This window comes from Macrosteles quadrilineatus, unplaced genomic scaffold (genome assembly GCF_028750875.1).
Source record: "Macrosteles quadrilineatus isolate MER2022 unplaced genomic scaffold, UCM_ALF_1.0 Scaffold_3__2_contigs__length_128488019, whole genome shotgun sequence".
Lineage (NCBI taxonomy): Eukaryota > Metazoa > Arthropoda > Insecta > Hemiptera > Cicadellidae > Macrosteles > Macrosteles quadrilineatus.
In genome coordinates this window covers 47,840,318-47,856,414 of record NW_026542596.1, presented here as the reverse complement: position 1 = coordinate 47,856,414, position 16,097 = coordinate 47,840,318, and the positions used below count along the sequence as shown (strand labels likewise).

Sequence of the window (16,097 nt, the reverse complement as noted above, 5' to 3'; positions counted from 1 at the left end):
TTTTCCTACATATTTAAACCAGTTTTAAGCTTTGCCTGTCCGAAAATTTCATGAGCGATGAAATACTTCCTTTCTTACTTACAGGACGGATTTTTGTGTTATTAATGTATCAGTGTCTTTTTTTCAGTTTATAGGAAAAACTTTTAAAAACGGCGTTCCGTTTGAAATTAATTTTACCTGTTGTCTCTTAAACTGAAGTTTAATTACGTTGAAATGAAAAAAATTAACGTAAACAAATCTTGTTGAGTCATGTTTGCTAACTTTGAACTTTGCAAAATAATATACCTTCTCACTGTACTGTTATAATGGGAAAACTATGACGCATTATTAACTTATTTCGCAATGACAAATAATATCTGGATCGAGTTATAAGTTATAGGCGAGCACTCCACTCGACTACTTTTACTCTCAATCACGTAAAAATACAATTTGGATCAATAAAAATAGGTACAAAGTAAATCCTGGATCTACCTACAGAACATCCACTAACGTTGGAGTAGGTGGCGTCGTCGCTCTCAGAACACCGGGAAACCCATTGCCATTGTTGCAGCATCGGAAGTCATAAGTCGGACGTCGTCGTTAGTGTCTTGTCTAATGACTGAGGCAGAGTAAGTGTATTATCTGACCCCCCTCCCCCCTACCCCACCCCACTCAACACTCACCACTTGGGGTAGTCAAGTGATGGGGTGTCCAGTGCGATTATTTCCTTTTGAAGAGATTTTTTTTACAAAAAAAAAAGAAAGATACAAATGTTTTCCGTTTCGAAATCACAATACTACTAATTTGACCGGTTGTATTAAATTATCGGTTGCGAGTCGGTGTCTCAGCCGGTAGCGCCACGGACTTTAAGGACTTAAAGGCAGCGATGTCTTGAGTTCGGACTCTTGATACATGCCACTACTTTTAGCAAATTTCCCATACAGGGAATAAGCTATTACCGTATAACTCATGGTAAGACATGGACCCGGGACCGATTTACTTTTTCGTTTTGAGATCTCTAGAGGCTAAAACACCATAATTTCAAATTCATACTTATATAATATGTGTCCGTAAGCACGATAACTTTTTGGAGCAAAAATGATCCAATTTTGATGAAATTTTGTATTCAAACGGGTTTGCGAACTAGAATGATCGGACTATGGGAACGGGGGTTTATGGAGGGTTTTATGGGGTAAAAATATGTTTTCCCATTTTGACCCTAAAAACACGAAAGTTCACAATTTCTTCCCAAACTGTTTTGTTGAGCTTAAAAAACAAATAATTTAGTATATTGAGCGTTATTTTGCGCCTAATGATTACGGAGAAAATTAAAAAAAATTGCAAATTTTAAAATTACCATGTTATTCTTATGGAGAATAAGTCAAATGTTGTAGTTTGCTTGTTTATGAACATATTTTGATCGAATATGGAAAATACATTCATTTATTACTGAAACTATTAACATTAAACTATGAAAAATACTTTTTTTACCCTCCCTGCTGCAGCAAACCTAAGTACTCGTTGAACTAATTCTATTTAAATGGGGAATAAATGTGATATTTTTACGGAGGCATTTTAGTGTAAATCCAATCAGGCAAATGGAAATTCGCTTAGTCAGAAGGTTTCCTGCGGCGGGGGTAAATCAGTGCAGTCGTTCACCCTTGTACTGTACCAGCCCTTGCTTTGCTGGATACGCTCTACGACTAGGCCTCTGTAGCCAAATTAGAGGTGAACACAAACCGTGAACCTTCTAAACAAAAATTGATTGAGCTCGTATGTTAACACCAGAATTGTACAGTACACATGTCTGTAAGCTTGTAACAGTTGGGCAAAAAGGTAAACATGAAGTTTGGATCTCAAAAATGTCGTCACAGGTAGAATTAGCGTAATTTCGTTTCGAAAGGGTTTAGTTTACGTTTTAAATTTTATAATACTATCACAGAATAAATAATAGGCATTAAATATATAGAAAAAGGGTGGCTACTCTGTCTTCTGTTGCACCATCCTGGAGCGTCTTATAATTTAATTTCAAATTTTAACACGACAAATACATTCTAAATTCATAATTGATGTATGCTGTACCAAATTCAACTAAAACTAACTTTCCGATTGATTTCTACATTATTTTGTCCACTGAAATACAGTAGTAGATTTAAGAAATATGAGTTTGGTTTTAAAAAAGTATAACGTTTGCCAAACACCTTCTCATACCCAATCATCTATTAAAATCGCTTACGTGAATACGAACGTGTCTCGAAAGCTCATTGGTGATGTTACGCTAAAACTAGTTGATTGCAACGATTATTGGTTTATTTAGGCTAATCTGAACTAGCACAAGTGTTTTACTAGGTCATTTTGCACGATGATCGAATTCATGACGCACGAATTAAACCAATTTTCATAACGTCTGCATGGCACCATCTCCAATTTATTTTTGGCAAAACATGTGTTTGTTAGTTAAAATTGCTCTTAGGAGTAAAGTTAAAAAAAATAACACTTTGCAGAACAGAACTGAAAGTAATTGTCCTATGATAAAAAAAAGTCCAAGCTGCTATTTTATACAAAAAATTCACGAGTTCACCAATTTCATTAAAAGAACGAGTTGATTCAGTGTCTGTACAGCACACGAAACGAGGGGGCCAAACTCACTACAACTCTTGAAACTATTCCGTTCCTACAACATGACCCAACTCACTTATAAAGTTATTGAATTAGCTGGTCATTCCGGGAAGCCAGAGCACAATTACACGATGAATAGCCCTGTCGGCGACCGGCGTCACAACTGATGGTGTTAATGGTCATATCGCCCCCTTAGTGGCGCTCAATTACGTAATTTACGTAATTACGACTTGTTAACACCAAGAACAGTCGCACTTTGTTGTCTTTGCCGCTCGACGAACTACTATGTAGGCCTAGTCATGATACATAGGATATTGTGTGGTGTTTTTAGATCTGTTGTTATAAGTTTACTTATTCTCAATTGTTTCTCGTTGACAGTCAATCAGCACAATTTGCTCTGCACAATTGGGTATTTTATGCACGTTATAATATGTTAGGATCGCAATTCCTAAGTAGTCTTGTACAATTCACTAACATTTAAACTGTGACGTCATGAAATAGCTTAACTAACATAGTAACTGCTCATATTTAAGTAACCTAATATTCTTTACTAGGTGAAACCCGTCGAAATCGACGGTTACTTTAAATAAATAAATAAATAAAAATGCCTTTATTTGCGAGCGTCTTTCAGTACAAGAACTGTTTTACAAAGAAACTCATGTCATAACTAACTTTCAAGGCTTACGTTAATTAACGGAATAAAAATATTGATTCTTCTTGATTCTTGATTCTTGAATTCATCTTACTGTGATAAATTGGGTGAAATATACATATTTTGAGCATTTTGCATTGTTTAAAGAGTAATAGGTGTAAAAAATAATGATATTAATTGAGTTAGTTGCCAAAGTTGGTTGATCATTCAATGAATAAAACATTCCCCATACCGTACGTCATCGGAGTTATTATTACTATGTTATCTCTGCCTTTGGAAGAACCTTTAAATAGTATTAAAATCGTATTGGTGGATCTTTTGTAGTTAAACACTTCCGTGATTTCATCAGTGTAATGTGATTTTATTTCAAAAGAAAATATTTTTTGGAAGACATACTCTAACTTCAAAGGTAGGTAGGGCCTATATCCGTTACGGTGTAAGTTAGATTTTTACTTCGTTTTACTCTTTTACTCACGTCGCGTCAGTTCATATCGTACTTCTGTACCCTAAACCCTCTCCAACTAATTTCAACGTATATTCAAATAAGGATAGCTGATTCTGATTTTTAAATATCCTCTATGTAGGGACTACTCTAAGCTAAGCTTAATTATTATATCTTACATTTATGGACGGACGAAAATTATAGGACATACAACAATGCATCGTTAGCATGCTACAAAACCTAAAAATATTACCATCCAAGAAATGCGCTTGTAAGAACCGTAGGCAAAAGATTCCAAAGTAGTCACCTAAACCCATCCTAATCGCAGCACAGTCAATTGAACGGGAAAACAAGCTTCTAATGGGATCGGCCGGATCACAGAAAGCGATGTTTTCTTATTGCCAATGATCTGTCAACATAGGGACTGAAGTAGTTGGGGAGGCTCGCACAATTAAACGTATTGTGATGACGCGTGGCACTGCAGGGGTTCGTCCACCACCCGCATAGGGTCACACTCACACACACATACGTTGTGGGGTCTCTGCCAAACACAGTACTAACATGTGTAGTAACATACACACACTCGCGCCGTGTTGTGGGGTATCTATAAGTACAGAGCACTAACGTGTGACGTCACACTCACACACACACACAAAGTCAATTCACAGCAAACAAGGACGCTGAGGGAGTATCGTGTGTCGGAGGATTATCTTGCAGTTTAGGGTCGCGTCTGGATGCTCTGATGCAATTAGTGACAATTCGATTCCAGTCCATATTTGGGATTGGATTATTTGTCAAGATTGTATTTTTATCACTTTCACAGAGCGAATATTGGTCAGCCAATATGTTTCTGAGTAAGTTTAAGAATGCGTTAGCAGTTTTAGTGTTTTTAACGCTTTCGCTATTTTTCTATTTGGAACGGTCCAAACCGTAGTCTTGTTTATATTTAACGTTGATCTTTGGTTAGAATCACTAATTTAATAAATTTCATCTGGGCCCAGGAATTGATCTCGCTTGGAATCCAACCAGTGATATTCATTTTTGAACCACTATAACACCTCACCTCACCTATGGTGACAATCTTACTATATTAGACGAGTAAAAACTGATTTATTGAGTCAAAACCAATGTTAAACTGGGGAGGATCGTAAAAAAATATTTACGGACCGTTTTTAAAGGAGCTTCAGTTCAGCTCTTAGAATTGAAAAGTTTCACATAACAGCATTGTTTACTTTCATAACAGCATAGTTATACTCATAACAACACGGGTCGGACCAATGAGGTTCAAGGATTCTACTCCTGTCATTAACACTTATCTTTACGCAATCGTTGAGTAAACTACTATAACATCTTTTAAAAATAAAATATCCCTCCTTTGAAATTAAACACGCAGGTTTCGTAGGACAAAAACTCGAACAAACCTAATATTTATTATAATAACCTCAATTTCCAATGTTATTTCTCATTATAAACGTCTAGTGAATCATTTGATCAATGTATTTGCACGCGTACCAACACAGCCGCCAGCAAAGCCTACCCAGTACACTGAGGTAGTACCAAGTTAGCAACTAATCAACTATCAGACGGTAACTAGTTTACCTGGGCCTTTGTAGCAGAGTGTTGTACCATCAGTCAATCAGCTGTTACTGAATCAGCTGATTATCAGCTTCTAAATGCTTTAATGGCTTGTTTACGCGATTACCGCCAATTATCAACAATCAATGCATCAGTTAATTTGTGAATAGTAGTTAAACGTCGTTTATACATTGAGTGTGTTACTGGTCAATATGTTTCATACTGGTTGGAATTTCCTGTATAATTATCTACAGCCATTAAACATTTAGTTGGAGATTGATGTGAATAGTTGTTATGAATATTAAGGAGCTAGTATTGGTATTTATAATGTAAACTTGGTATTAGACCGAAATGGAGGTAATAGGGATTTATATTTTAATTATTTATATAATCATGATAATATTCGAATAAGGATTAAAAAATAATATAACAGTAGCAATTAATTGTAAGGTCTGTTAAAAAAGCAGCATTAATTTTATAGACCGAACCGAAGTACTACAATGTTATCTTAGAGCAGGATTCGATGTACAAATAAATTCTTAAATCGTCACAACGTTACATAGCATTTATGAACTGAAGGAAAATACTAGAGCTAAATTTGTAATTAACTTTTTTGTGTGAATCTTTTGTAACTAATGTATTGTTAGGTTTGACAATCCTACGTCCCTGTTACATTCTTAAACCTTCTTTTTAATATGTTTTTTAGGGTTTGAAATCCAGTTAACATATTCAAGGAGGTATTTGTTACAGAGGTTAACGTTTGAGACTTAAATCGTGAAGGTGTGTGATTAATAATGGCTTTGAGATGGAAATTGGTGTCATAAGTTCTGATTTAAATTTCCAATGTTTTGACCTCTTGCTTTTGGAATCAAAGATTCAGCACCGGGTCCCATAGGTGTGTAAATACGTCTTACGTGAGAAATACACCTTCGTTTAACACTGCTACCTGCACAAACACTGCTTAAGATTTTTCACAATCGAATTACATCTTAGAACAAACGTTTTTAAACATTCTAACCCACCAGAAAAGATCAGTAAATGTCACTAAATACATTACAGTACACTGAACTCTCAAACTTTCCCATTATGAGTTTTACTATTCCTCACGTCCCAATGAAATCAAGCTTCTCGGATTGTTTTAATTAAAGACGGTGTGATGAAATAAAGGAATCGGAGAATCAGAGGAATCGTGAGAGAGGGGAAGAGTAGAGAGGGATGAGCCAATTATAACTAACAGTGTTACAGTGTTAGGGCACTAGAGAGCGCCGTTGGCCGCTACCTCTAACTGACTTTAGAAGTGCTCTCGTGCACTCGTTTGTCGGATAAGTTGCTTAATTGTCTCTTTATAAATAATTAAGGTTTGTTGTTTGAGGCTAACTTTCTTTAAAGAGAGTTAAGAAATTTTATCTCCGCTCTAAATTAGAACGCCGCTTCAGGGTATGTGGTTTTAATTTGAAACAGTTTTTCCGCTCGACTTAGTTTCATGTGTCGGTTTTCAAAATTGGAAAAGTTTTGGGAAGTAATTAGATTATTGATGTCAAATGTTAGGTTGGACTTTGTTTAGTAAGTTATTTTTGTCTGTATTTCCACGCTATTAGCATTTTCTAATGAGTTTAGTAAGGGATCTGTCAAGCCTTGGCGATGTTACTATTTTACGCTTTTACGTCGACCTTTTGTCGAAAAGACATTAATTGATATCCCTATGACAAATGGGATCTGGGTCTAAAAACGAGTTCGCTTGTGATCAAACCGGCGACTTAAGAGCTGTAATAGTGTGTCACAAACTTAATATAAAAGACAATTTTAATTTTTCTTTTATGGATATTCATTAACCTTAGATCTAATCCGTACAGGATTGTGGGATGGTAAAACTGATACTGTAAAAAAGGTTTTACAAATAACTTATCCGACGGGTGTCTCGCAATTGTATACCATCCAACTTATCTAACTAATCAATTCCTAACAGACCTTAAGCTAAAAATATTAAGACATCCATTAAACGCTAAGTAAATTTCATCAAGAGCCAACCTAAGGAGTAATCCATCGGTAATACCCAAGCAAACAGACTGTCTAATTGCAGCTAAGGAGGCTAAGGAGAGAGAGTTAAGGTAAGCAAATCTCCGTAATCTCCCGTTAGCTGATCACTCCGGGATTGCTTGTGGCTAACATTGTAATTAAATGAGGATTAGAAAAGACGGGGAGGGTTGAGAAACCGCACAACACCAACTTTGTCATAAGAAACTCGCGATTGTGTTTATTAATTCAAACAGATTAGGTTTAATTGCCGTACATGATTTTGGATTGCAAATTAAATACACTTTTACGCTCGACAGTTAAAGTTGGTGGTGTTGATTTGAGACGTTGACCTTTGGGTTTTATAACCCTGGCTGAGGAACCAGCAGCTGATCTAGTCTGGGAAGCGCCACTTATTAACTGGTATCACAATAATTCTATACTTACTGGTTGTTCTGTCCGTGCCTTGCCATGGGAAGGGAAACTCAGAGAATATATGGTGATTCTTCACCGAAACAAACTGTCGATTGATTAAGCGCTTTTTCTTTGTGTAAATTAGTTTTATCAATGTCCACTTCACAAGAAAAAATACTCTACAGCGTTTTTTACCAGTTGGAACTCATAAGGCTTCGTCCGAACTCTAGTGTTCTTATGCCACTCAATTATATACACAAAATTTGCCTACAACATCAATTGCTGTTCTTAAAATATATAATGATGAACTAATAAGTAAAAAATTGAAACATAATTCAAATGTTTGAACACTATCGCACATTAGAAGAAAAACGTACTGTTACTTCTCTTGATGCAGTATAGAAATTATTGGTGGAATCAAAAGGTTAACCCAAGGAAAAGTAAACAAACTAACTAAAACTAAAACAAATCTAACAGCTGATGCATCTTTATTATTTTAAATGTGAACAAATATTGCACTTAGGAGAGGATTTATCGAAAAACTGATATTTCTTTCATTCAAGTATGCGGTTAAAAGATGTGCGGATTATGATTTTTTCAGATCCTCAAATTTCCGCCTTGAAGTGCACACACTCTGTTGAGATTGTCGCTAATCTTAACTAAAAAGTATAGCATGATTATTTTACATTGAGTAAATACAATAATAATTCTAGTCGAGTGCGCCTGCACGCCGACGGCGGCTAGACTGACGCTGCACCTGAATTGCCTATCCTGCGCCGTGCATACGGGAAACATTTTTGAAGTGTAATAAGAGAATCTTAGTTCTATGTAATATTTCGGTATTTTATGATAGTTATTATCTTCCACTGGAGTTCTGACCCACCTTGCAGCGGTTAGATATAGTGAACGTGGTTGGTTACATTTTTGGAGAGCATTAATGTATAGATAATATCATTGACTAGATAATATTAAAAGATAAACTACAATATAATATAGGAACATGACTTTTATTCTTGATCAGTAAAAAATAATTAAAAACAGTTTGGAGTTTTTTACATTTTATTGAATAAGCAACGGGTATTGTTTACTTGATTTCATGTGTTCATATAATAATTATACATAGTTTATTAAGTTTAATTGTATTACTAAACACTTTTATGAATAACAATTGCTCACTATTTTTTAAGCTCATTACAGTTAATGATACCGATGTCTGATATTGTGATACGGAAATATAATAACAATATTTGAGGCCATCAAAAATTCTAATCTTAAAAGAGCGTATCATTCAAAAGAATTCTGTGCATACACTTACTTCGCTTGTTTTTGGCTGTATTTTTTTGTAATTTTCAAGAACAATGTTGTTAGTTTTTTAACTAACAATTTTGGATAAACCTTAATTTATCCGGGAATTGAATCCGTTTGAAAAAATCAATAATTGAAAAATCATTCACATCTATTACACATTTATCACCATATACAGTACAACGCTAGTATTCAGCGCGCTCAGGTTGGCAGTACCGGCTACACTGACGTCACAAGATGGTTCGCCTGTCCTAACCTCGTTATCTTTAACTGGTTCTCACCTCACCTCGTGTTTGGTCTTATTGGATTGCTCGCACTAATTGCTCTTATCTTTTGTCTAATTGATTCCATTGCCGCCACTTGGAGCCGCCATCTTGCTTCCATCAAATATTTATCCCTCCCTCTCCCTCCCACTGTCGCGCCGTAAATTCAGGGCTGCCACAACAAACTTGACAGGTAATGAAATGTTGGCCAACTTGGTCGTGTATTAAACGTAGCATGTATGTAATGAGAGTAATGACCAAGATAAATACGTTAAGCCAAAAACTGCATTGGTTTACTATTCGAAATTATTAAATGGCCAATGTCCCTATGTATAATAGGTATTTAGACCGATGATTCTGAATAATAATGTACGAAATAATATCAATACTATCCAAATATTTTCAAAATAAATTTACCACTGTTATAATAGATTTAAGATTAGAAATTGTATAGTTGATATAGTGGTTAGTATTTAATTAACTCAAATTATAGACACTGCACATATTATGTAACAGGTATGGTACAACCATTGATTACATTTGGTAAAAACATCTCTGAACAGGAATGTGTAGGTCTTACACTTTTATGAGTGATCTTACAAAAAAGTTAAGCAAAGTGAATATCTTAAATATTTCAAGATAGATGTATTAAAATAACCAACTAATTTGGTCATATCTTTGATGGACTTTTCTAATTTTCAAATTTATATCTGCATTCATTAGTTGATTGTATGTAGCAACCCCATTTTAAAAGAAAACAATATTTGTAAATGAAAATATTAGCCATGAATCTGTGTTAAAATATAAAAATAAGGATTTTTAAAAACTTCTTACTGGCTTCAAGACACATAAAAAAGGATTCTAATCCTCCCCATCCAAACCAGCTGATTCTTCCAGCTTTACTCCACATTACATTAACCGCTTCTACGACGCAACCCCCTCCCCCGTAATGTTTCCCCCATTACATCAGCTGTGCCGATGACATAATTACCCTCATGGCGGCTTCTTTACCGGGGCGTCATCAAATATTAACTATTGATGAATAATTGACACGTAGGGGGGACGGGAGCTTGTTTGCATCTTTAAAAAACGTGTAATTCAATTGGCTACGGTGTTATCCGAGAGGGTGAATCTTTCAGCACCCCCCTGTACCCCCCCCCCACAGTGGTGACCCCCCGTGTGTTCAGCGGTGACAACGTGTCACGTTGAAAGCCGTACTTGGACATTCGCTTGTGTTGAATCATTCAATGAGATCGCTCCTCCTCGCATCAGAAGGATTTTAAGCTCATTATTTTGAGTACCTGATAAGTTTGGCGGACCACTTTGTTGATTAATTCGTGGTATTTTTCTAGTTTAGGGTAAAAGGTGATGGATATTGTATATTGTATGTTTTATCAAATGAGGCACGTTTTGTTTTGTGGAAGTATGCGAGAATTTTCATATATTGGTTGGAATGGTAAAGCTTTTTGAACCACGTCTGTTCAAAGCGATCACTTACAATATGTTGAAATACTTTCGTTTTTCGAGTAAATTAGGAAAGTAACGGCTACATGATTAGGTTGAAAGTTTTTCCTTAAGAATAAGATCGAGTTAAAAATTTACATTCAAAATTATATTATTCCAATCTTAAGTTATTACTTACGAATCAGGTTATTTATTTTTGTCAAGTTAATACTGAAACGTAAGAGGGATAGAGAGAAAACATTTCCAAGCAAATCCAATCCTTGATGGAAAGGTAACAAAGAAAAGTAAATAAGAGGAATGGAATTTGTCGGGATTATTCGAAAATCAACTACTCTATAAGTAATGTTTCCATTATAATAATGCAGTTGGCCTGACGAGTCTGAAATATTAAAAACAAACAAATCCAAAGGGGTTTAAAAACGGAGTAAATAAATGATGGAAGATGGTGCAAGGAGACAGCTCGGGGGGGGGGGGGGGTTAAGCGCCTTTCCATCGGGATCTGGAATTATGTAAACCATTTTAAAAGATTTCATTTTTGTACTTACACCGGGAGTGGGCAGGTGGGGAGGGGGGAGGCTAATGCATTTTCTGTGGCGTATGTGCTTCTACCTCGGTTGTCAAAGTACATTTGGTAAACTCGTCTTCAAGTGGGATTTAGGGCGGTCGCTCCCCTCCCACTCGAAATAAGAAAATACGATGTATTAGTCGGATCCAAATGCAATTCTTTACCTGATTTATGACCAGCGCTCCAGCCGTGTTTCCTGCCTAGGCTTCATTCCAATATCTCTACGACCTCATGTGAAATGATGGGGCAAGACTTTCACTCCCGTGTCAGATCTGATGTGGGTTTGTGTCTAGAGCAAATTTATACTATAAATGTAATGTATATACAAAGTAAAAAATGAACTATATTTATTTGCTAACGTTTTGGATCAAATTTACCAGGTTTTAGGTATGTTTGATGTGAGTGCGTGCATACCATCACTGTGTTAAAAATTGCAATCTATCTTATTACCTCCGCATTTTAAAGGTCTTTACACAAAACTTTGAATTATTGATAAACAATATTTGAAGCAGTTAAGGGTTTAAAATACACATTTTGACACGCGACACACGTTAAAGAATATCTTTTGTCGAATATTTGGGAAAAAAACTGTTTCACAACTTTTTCATGTATATGGATTTAAGAACATTAGGTAAACATATCATTAACATTTCTCAGTTTGAAGATCAATTTTGCTCATGGTAAGTTTTAGTTCTTTTCGAGATCATTGCCACAATCTTTTGCAAACTTTACCGTTGTGTTCTTCCCTGTACTTGCACCAACTGTTTGTTTCCATTCAAATAGTTTCTTGTTTTGACCCGAGACAAGTCCTCTTTGAGGTTATTTTTTTTGTGTTTTCAGCTTCGGCTAGCTTTGTGTACGTACAATCTCATCTGAAGACGGGATCAGCTTCCAGAACCCGAAACGTCAAGAGCACTTTTTATTCACTCATACATTTATACACTTGCCACTATGCCTATATCCGTGACCAAGTTCTGATTGTATCCTTGTGTGTCCAGGTCCGGCAGTTTTCGCCCTGTAGGAGAGGGAGGATCCGCCCACAGACACAACCCTCCGTTGTTTTTCCCGCCTCAGTTTCCGCCACCGCTGTTCCCTTCGCTCAAAGGTACGTAAACAAATAACAAACCTTGCATCCATTTGGAATTCATCGTACCAAATGTTGTTTTGAATGAAGATTGTCAATTATTTAGTTTGTGTGTTTACGTACATATTTTTTACGTAATTCTCAGCTCTAAATTCAACGACGATATTTTGTTAAAAGGTATCAATACTTTAAATAGGTACTTTTCAATGAAATGGCCACACAAAGTAGGTAAGCCAAGTATGAATGGAGATGAATGTAGGATGGGTGGCGCGATCTTGTAGTCTTGTTAATAATTACCTAACCCCTAAACATATGGTAGATAGGGACACAACTGGTTCTTGGTATGAAGATGTCTCAACAACAATGTAGAGGAAAGTAGTCAACTGAATTTGAAATTCTTTATCAACATTTTTTATACATTCTAGGGTTGCAAATTAATGATATTTAGGAAAATCTGACATTTGTTGTGGACATTATTTATGGGTAATATTATTTTTAATTTGTTTAATATGTACGGTAAGTATGGGTATTAGTGTAAAAAGTTAAATGTTAAGCCTTTTAAAAGCAAAATAATAGCGCATAAATTACTTTCAAATTATGCTGATTTTAATAGAGTATTTCCCAAAGAAGCTTAGGCGAGCATTATTTTTCTCTAATGGAAATCACGTAGGTTTGATACAAGCATTGACTTTATATCTTACAAGCCATTTAAACTTAAAATTATAAACAAAGATACGCTTTTCAATTGTTAGCTTATTTCAAGCCTACTTTTGATATGGCCACCAACAACGATAAAACAAAAACTAAAACTTCAAAACACCAATATAAAATCAACACAAAACATGGCTAACCAAGTTAAGCCGCATAACACATCACGTTGGCACACCTGTGTCTAGATTTATCGAATGAACCCCTTACGAAAACCGAATTATGCGTGTCGTTTTTTCTTGGAGACGTTTATTGAAATTAATCGCGTCCGCCGAGCAAGACGTAGCGGTGATGAAAATTAAGTGTTAGTTCCGTAATGCCTACTTTGCCGGTAACTGGGCATATTGAGATATATGGGCGTTATCAACTTTGCGTTTCCTCTAATAATCCCCCTCCCTACCACCCTGTCCCTGAGAGGTGGAGAAGTAATTATACAACTTTCCTAAGCAATTAGTCGTGGTAATTAATTGGGTGTTATTTATTTTAGACCAATTACAGTTCTTGGTAACTTGGAGTGATTAAAAGTAGTTTGAGTGATGAAATTGTGTTTGTTGGTTTTATTTTTGTTTTAAGTTAATACATTTTCGTAAATTGTACTAAAAATGTTACATTGTTAGTGAGTGAGAAATCAGCTGTTTTTAGTAACCTGGTTTTGTTAAATTTGGAGATTTACAACGGTACATTACGCATCGGGTGTGACTAAAAATTGAATAAATTAACTGATCTATCATTTGTGCCATGTTAAACGACGTAGAAACTACAACCACCTTACTCCTTCTTTAAACAATAGATTGATTATTATTAAACAAGTCTTATAGGTAGATCTATTTTGCACTAAATTGATTATATAGTAGTTGTCAAGGACCGTTTAGAGAAGATTCTATAGTTTAGTAAACCATTGTATTAAACAACAAATAACGTGACCTAAACAATTTGTAATATAGTAATATATTAATTTTGATTGGAGGAAATATCTTTATTAGTCTAGGTATGAATATTACTTACCAGCATCAGCATTGGTTTAGTTATTCGTAGATGTTTGAAAAAGAAAATCCACCTTTTTACTTAACTTTAAAACGTTAAAACTTTACAAACACTTCCGAAGGGTTCATCCCATGTGACCATACTAAGACCAATACTAAGACTGGGACCATACTAAGATCCCAATGACTAAAATTACCTATAAATAATTATAACACAATCCTCCCCCCCCCCCGACGATTCTATAACCACAACACTCAAAATACATACAAAAACAAACCACAATATCTACAAAACCGATCGATACCATCGGAAACACAATTCATTAATTCATTTAACCCACCTCGAAAACTGTTCATTGTAATCCATTTATTTAATGAGCAATAATACTTGGATAGACGCGCAGTTAAATTGAATTTCGTCTGGCAAATCGGCGATAATTTCCTCGCATGATTGCTTATTAAAAATACATTATCTCGAAAAGTGCGAGTGAATATTTAAAACACCGTGCACATTTAATCGTACGTACATTTATTTATTCGTTAAAAGCAACAACAAATCCCCCTTAATGGATTGAAATGCAATAAATTTGTTTTTAGAGTGTTTTCGCCATTAGAGTCGTCCCGGGTGAGAAATTTAATTTGTAAAAACGGTGTTTGTTATCCAATTTCATTGTGATGCGTTTTAAATGCATTTTATACTGTAATTCTCCGGATAAAAGTATTTGAAATCATAGTTACATTTATAGTCCGGAAAACTTTGGGTCTATTTAGTTATGTATACATCTTAAAGATTGAGGTACTGTACTTGGATTATGGGGAAAAGTAGGAATATGCATAAGCCTATATCGAGAAATGTTGGGAGGTTCATTTTTTTTGTAGGCTATCCGTAATACGTATAACAGTACCAAGTAAAATGCTTATCGTTAAATTATTTTTGGAAAAGGCGACCCAATGTTGAAATATGTACCCTGTTTCTTATACTGCACCTAATAATGGGGAATTTTTTTTCAAAATTAGAAATTTTTTTTTCCTAAACTGTTAAAATGTCATTTAAAAATAAAAACTTGACTACCTATAGTGATTGTCGTCGTCACTCAGACTTATTGACACAAACTGCAAAAATTGACCATCACTGTAAAGTTTTGTTTGTTGCTCAAATTGTACCTGACAATATCCATGTGTGCAGGATTCCCCGGACTGTGCTCCTGCTGCCCGATGAAGCCGCTGTCTCTTCTGCCAGAGCACGCCGCGGGCGCCGAGCAGCGGTCCTCCAGCGTGGCCGAGCTGCGGCGCAAGGCTCAGGAACACTCCGCCGCGCTGCTCCAGTCGCTCCAGCAGGTAGCCAGCTTCCAGCAGCAGGCAGCCGCGGCGCTACACCTGCCTGTCAGCCTGCAACTGCCGTCGCTGTCCACCCTACAGGCTCTGGCCAGGACCAAGGACCCTTCCTCGCCTACGCCCCCGCAGGCACACACACCCGCGCCGACGTCCTCCCAGCAAGCCTAGACTGTTAAAGTGCGTTCGAAAAGTACAGGCTGAAAAAGTCAAAGTCGTTAAACAGTGGGATTAAAAACGTTCATTGATTCTGTAACTACTGATAAGCTCTATAAATTAATTATATTTAGTTTTTATAATCTGTTTTTGTCCTATGAGTCTCTAATACATCAGTTTTCTAACTGAAAGAGCTACAGTAAAACTACGTATTTTCCTATTCAATTAAAAGTTGTAAGAAACGTAACCGAAGCATTAACCTAATAATAGCGGTTCCTTCAACAACAACAAACATCATGACTTAATATGAACTACATTTAGGTAGATTAATTTGTCCTTAGTAGTAGGCGCCTTAAAATAAGAAAATAAATAGCAAAACCTAGAAATAATTAGAACACAGATGAAACCATTGTTGTTTGATAGTGAAAAGTATTGTGAATAACATATCAAAAGTCTCCAAAAATATCTTTGGTGGAACACCACCATTTTTCCAAAATGGCGGCCAAATCCAGTAGTTTTTTGCTTTTTATTGAAATTCTGACT

At 35.8% G+C, this 16,097-nt stretch overlaps 1 protein-coding gene across 1 annotated transcript in view; it reads left to right on the top strand.

Moving 5' to 3' along the window:
• LOC128990187 (dorsal root ganglia homeobox protein) overlaps window positions 1-15,873 on the top strand; it is a 71,066-nt gene extending 55,193 nt beyond the window's left edge. The window contains exons 8-9 of the mRNA XM_054412472.1: window positions 12,290-12,396; window positions 15,253-15,873. Coding sequence (XP_054268447.1) covers window positions 12,290-12,396; window positions 15,253-15,569 — 424 coding nt within the window. The 3' untranslated portion in view covers window positions 15,570-15,873. The remainder of the gene's footprint in view (window positions 1-12,289; window positions 12,397-15,252) is intronic.
• Window positions 15,874-16,097: the final 224 nt, after the last annotated feature.